This window comes from Myotis brandtii, unplaced genomic scaffold (genome assembly GCF_000412655.1).
Source record: "Myotis brandtii unplaced genomic scaffold, ASM41265v1 scaffold111, whole genome shotgun sequence".
In the NCBI taxonomy this organism is placed as follows: Eukaryota; Metazoa; Chordata; class Mammalia; order Chiroptera; family Vespertilionidae; genus Myotis; species Myotis brandtii.
In genome coordinates, this window is record NW_005353789.1 from 5,570,899 (window position 1) to 5,576,573 (window position 5,675).

General features: G+C 47.2%; 1 protein-coding gene across 1 annotated transcript; it reads left to right on the forward strand.

Annotated features, from left to right (window-relative positions):
* The first annotated feature begins 3,286 nt into the window (after positions 1–3,286).
* LOC102248774 (cleavage stimulation factor subunit 1) lies at positions 3,287–5,094 on the forward strand. Its single transcript, XM_005857460.2, has one exon. The coding sequence runs from the start codon at positions 3,443–3,445 to the stop codon at positions 4,760–4,762; it is 1,320 nt and encodes a 439-aa protein (XP_005857522.1). The 5' UTR covers positions 3,287–3,442; the 3' UTR covers positions 4,763–5,094.
* Positions 5,095–5,675: the final 581 nt, after the last annotated feature.

A 5,675-nucleotide genomic window follows, 5' to 3' on the forward strand; every position in this document is an offset into this window, starting at 1 on the left:
CATCAGGGCCAAAATAAAAACCAAGGTCCAAATGTTCTGTGCCATTGTTTCAGTTCATATTAAAACTCAGTCCAATCCACTCTTTATCACCATCGTGTTCGCTTAGCTTGTTTTTCCCGCTGCACCTTGGCTGGGGCCCGTTTGGAGCCTCAGGGCTACCACTTTCCACTAAAAAAAAAAAGCTTATGTTTTGTATCAACTGCAGAAATCCATTTCTTTTTTTCACTTCACCTCTCCTTTCCACTAAAAAAAAAAGCTTATGTTTTGCATCAACTGCAGAAATCCATTTCTTTTTTTCACTTCACCCATTCTATTTTCCCAAAACTCCCTCCCCTCCAGGGTTGTATACCCAGGATATCCCTTAGGACCAACACGTCCATCACTACTGGTTCCTTCTACCCAGAAAGTCTTCTCAAACACAGCCCAGCTGGGGCTCCAACTCACCTGAGGTGGCTCCGAAGAACACCAAGCTCTCCTGGATGACCCAGTGCTGCCATCTCCTGGCCAGAACACTGAACTCAGTCCCATGGGCCTTGTCTGATTCCCCCACCTGTACTTCCAGCCAAGATGCCAGAGGTATTCAGAATTCATTAATAGCAATGTCCCAGGGAGTCAGAAACCTCACTGTTTGTGGATTCCACGGGCTCACAAAATAAGAATAGCTCAAATGGCCTAACCTGTTATTTTGTTGCCGGTGGAAATCATGTTCTTTCACAGGATCTCAAGGAAGGCATTTCAGGGGCCCATCAAGTTGTGGGTGTGGCGTGGTAAGATGTAATTGTCTGCCCCCAGGTGCCCAATGTCTCATCTCTGCCCATCCTGCCATGGAAAAGTTCCACCTCATTTTCATCAGGGCCAAAATAAAAACCAAGGTCCAAATGTTCTGTGCCATTGTTTCAGTTCATATTAAAACTCAGTCCAATCCACTCTTTATCACCATCGTGTTCGCTTAGCTTGTTTTTCCCGCTGCACCTTGGCTGGGGCCCGTTTGGAGCCTCAGGGCTACCAGTGCCTCAGGCAGCTACTAAGCCGTCTGTTATAGTAATAAGTTTAGTTAGTATAAGTTAGCATAAGCAAATTCCATTTTGTATTAGAGTGAATTTTAACTTTACTTAGAAAAGGAACTTAATTTGTGTGTGTGTGTGTGTGTGTCCCTGATAAATACCTTGTAACCCCCTGCATGTGTATCCTGATAAGCCCAGAAGGCACCACTGGAGGACACTGATATGAGACGCTGAAGAAGCCCACCCATTGGGTATAAAAGAAGGACTCTCACACCAGCAGTTAGATGCTTGTCTGCCCTCCACAGACAAGACGTTCTCCTTGCCCCTGGAAACTGCCGTTCCTGCTCTGCCTCTGAGCCCAGACTGTTAGAGGCCTCTCTTTGTGTCAAGAGACTGAGCACCTGCCGCAGCGTATCTGACGACCTCCGTGTGTCTCTGTCAGCGAGTGTCTCCAGGTGGCCTGCCAAGGACTGAAACCCATCAGCTCTCTGGTAAATAAACCTGTGTGATTCTTGCATTCTGTTTGTCTCCTGTGTCTTCTCTCTTCTTAGTTTTGGTTTAAGCTCGGCCTAATTAATTAATAATAAGTACCCTTAGACGTCTGTATTGGTATATCCAAATGAGGCGCTCTGGGTCACCTGTGCATACGTTCCCATAGAAGTGGAACATCGTCCCAGTCCCCGTCCAGGCAGGAACACAGCGCTGTTCGGCTGTGGCTGGGATTCCTTGCTGGGTGGCTGTACCCAGGTTCCCTCTTGAAAGCTGCATTTGGAGGCCCTGCAGCTGCTAAGGCCACATAGCTGCTAAGGAAAGAGCAGGGGCTAACCAATGGGCGGAGGGCAGGTTACCAGGCCAGTGGGAGAGAAAGCTTTGTTAGCTGGGATTATATCATCTCAGGTTTGGAAAAGGCCAGGCGCTTTTTCAAAATAACCAATCAACTTCCCAAGCTTCTACGGGCTTTGCTGGGCCCACCCCTTAACCAATCCAATGTTTCCCCAGGCTAGACTGATGGTTCCAGCTTGACTCCTATTGGTCATGTCCAAGAGTAGAAGCACCTCCCCCTGCACCCTCTTGAAGGCTATTGCTCACGGCTATTGCAAGTGCTGTTGCGTCATCTGGTTTCTACCGCAGGTGTCCCCAGCAGGGGAACTTCCCCTCTTCCTCCCCATAATCCTGAGACTGCCCTAGTGCTCCAGGGAGACTTTCCCTGTTCGCTCCAAGAATTAAATCTCTGGGGCAGGGTCCCCTGGAGTGTGTAAATGAATCCGTAAATGCTATAGCTTCCTGGTAAATCAGGCTTAATAGAACGAACTTTCTAATGAAGCAGATTCCACTTCCCTCGTTTATTAGGCTTAATATTTGATTCAGCTCCCTAGTTGATTATGATTAATGCCTGAGTTCCATTATTCCCTTACTTTATTAATACCCAGGTTGAATACTGAATGTCCTGAGAGGTCAGATTGCTGTCAAACATGGCCCATGGACATGGATGCCAGAAGCCAGTCCATCCTTGCTGCTTGACACAGTCACTGCAGGAAAGAAACATCTGCATAGCAATGTTTCAAGGGACCTGGCATATATAGCATACTGTTCTTAATATGTTTGCTCCTGGCCCTAACCGGTCTGGCTCAGTGGATAGAGCGTCAGCCTGCAGACTAAAGGGTTCCAGGTTCGATTCCGGTCAAGGGGGAAAGGAGAAAGCAAGATTGGTCCATTGCTGGAAGCCGGTCCATCCTTGCTGCTTGACACAGTCGCTGCAGGAAAGAAACATCTGCACAGCATATGTTTCAAGGGACCTGGCATATATAGCATATTGTTCTTAATATGTTTGCTCTCCTTAGCGCCATGTGTTTTAACCAAGGTCACCTCTCCGAGAAAGGTTGTTTCCCCAGGTGGGGATTTTTCCCTGAGGTTAGGGAGGGGATACAACCCCCTAACTAAGTGCCAGGCGGGTAGTTAATCACTTTAACTACAAACAATCACGCTTAAGCTACATAATCTTTACTCCCTGGAATGGAGATAAGAAACGCCCCAACCTTTGCAATAGAAATTGACAGGATTAAAATCAACTGGTATAAATACAGATGTAACAAGACTATAAACACCAGAACTTCGCTGGAGATCCTGGACAGAGCTTGGCTGGAGATCCTGGCTAGAGAACCTGGCTAGGCTGCTGATCAACTGAAGGCTGTCTCTGTGTCTTTCCTTCCTCGCTGACTCCGTCCACACCTTTGGGAACCCCTGGACCTGTTGGGGCTGGACCCCAACAGATTGCGCCCGCTGTTCTAGCGCCAGCGCTGCTCTCCGGGAAGGGACGTCTGTCTCTGAAACGGAAGCCTCTTGGCATCTGTGTTGTCGCGTAGGAGATAAAGTCGGAGGAGGTGAACAAACCTCTCGGAGGTGCCACTGGCAGAGAAATTGTTTTCCTCTTCTCCACGATGTACAGAACCAAAGTGGGCCTGAAGGACCGCCAGCAGCTTTACAAGTTGATCATTAGCCAGCTGCTCTATGATGGCTTCATCAGCAGTGCTAATGGCCTCATCAATGAAATCAAGCCTCAGTCTGTTTGTGCACCCTCAGAGCAGCTCCTGCATCTCATCAAACTAGGAATGGAAAACAATGATACTGCAGTTCAGTATGCAATTGGTCGTTCGGATACAGTTGCCCCAGGTACGGGCATTGACCTGGAGTTTGAGGCAGATGTCCAGACCATGTCCCCAGAGGCTTCAGAGTATGAAACCTGCTATGTCACATCCCATAAAGGACCATGCCGAGTAGCTACCTATAGTAGAGATGGGCAGCTAATAGCTACTGGGTCTGCTGACGCCTCCATAAAGATACTCGACACAGAAAGAATGTTGGCCAAAAGTGCCATGCCAATAGAGGTTATGATGAATGAGACTGCACAACAAAATATGGAAAACCACCCAGTGATCCGGACTCTTTATGACCATGTGGATGAAGTCACATGTCTTGCTTTCCACCCAACAGAACTGATCCTTGCCTCTGGTTCAAGGGATTACACCCTTAAGTTATTTGATTATTCCAAACCCTCAGCAAAAAGAGCCTTCAAGTACATTCAGGAAGCTGAAATGTTACGCTCCATCTCTTTTCACCCTTCCGGAGACTTTATACTTGTGGGGACTCAGCATCCTACTCTTCGGCTCTATGATATCAACACATTTCAATGTTTTGTCTCTTGCAATCCTCAAGATCAACACACCGATGCCATATGTTCTGTTAATTACAACCCTAGTGCCAACATGTACGTAACTGGTAGCAAGGACGGCTGCATCAAGTTGTGGGATGGCGTCTCGAATCGGTGCATCACAACTTTCGAGAAGGCACACGACGGTGCTGAAGTTTGTTCTGCCATCTTTTCCAAAAATTCTAAATACATTCTTTCAAGTGGAAAAGACTCTATAGCTAAACTTTGGGAAATATCAACAGGACGAAAGCTGGTCAGATTCACAGGTGCTGGCTTGAGCGGGCGGCAGGTGCACCGGACACAGGCTGTCTTCAACCATACAGAGGACTACGTGCTGCTGCCAGACGAGAGGACCATCAGCCTGTGCTGCTGGGACTCACGCACAGCTGAGCGCCGAAACCTGCTGTCCCTGGGCCACAACAACATCGTGCGCTGCATCGTGCACTCGCCCACCAACCCCGGCTTCATGACCTGCAGCGATGACTTCAGGGCCAGGTTCTGGTACCGGAGGTCAACCACAGACCAGAACCCCCCCCCCGCCTTGCCTTAAATAGGGTTCTTTTCTACAGGACCCTGCCCCTCCCTCCCATGTGTCCCATCACCAGCCTCAGTAGAAAGTCACGGTACCATCTTTGGCAGTCGGGCTGCCACCTCTGCATCCTTCTTGGATTTTGTACAAAAGGGTCCTTTTTTACCTTGATGTGGAATCATGGTGGAAAAAGTGGGAAACGCAGACCCCTGCTCTGCACTCACTGATTATTACAGTGTGATTTTCATCGGTTTTGTAAATACAGGACTTGCCATTTCTCTGAACTTGATCTTTTGAAGAAGGGTAGAGTATTAAAGTGCTTTCCAGATCTCGTGTGGATCTGTCCTGAGGAATTCTCATTGGGCTCTTTTATCATCTTCTGTGCCTGTTCCACATCCTCTCTGTGTTTTCCTTTCCAAATGCATTTTGACCGATGAGTAGGCATACCTTGAGAATCGAGTTTCGTGCCCTATTAAACCACTTTAGAGAATCGGTTCTCTGAAAGGACATCCTAATAATAAAGCTCAGACCTGCAACTTTACTGTTACACATTTTCACTTCAATAACATCAACGGCCAGTTTTTCCTGAAGATTACAGAAGCATCTTTCATCAGACCTCCCACATTACCTTTCATACCTGCAGTGCTCGTCTTCAGTAAATGCACTTCCCCTCAAATGATGCCATCTGATGGGAAGCATAGATTTGGAGATGATATACCATCTAATTGGAATTAGGTGGTCCCACCACTGCCCTCAGGTGTTGCTTGTCTTCATGAATGGCTAATATTGATTGGCTTTGTTCTTATGTAACTTTAAATCTTATTTTTCATCCTGAACCTTAACTACTCATCATGGATGCACAAGGCAACTGTGTTCTCAGAAGATATTTGCAATTAACTGACTGATACAAGTTTTCTTTTTCTTGAAATTTTTT

Bases quoted from the DNA above. Each gene is read 5' to 3' on its own strand.
- LOC102248774 (XM_005857460.2), top strand. From the start codon at position 3,443: ATGTACAGAACCAAAGTGGGCCTGAAGGACCGCCAGCAGCTTTACAAG.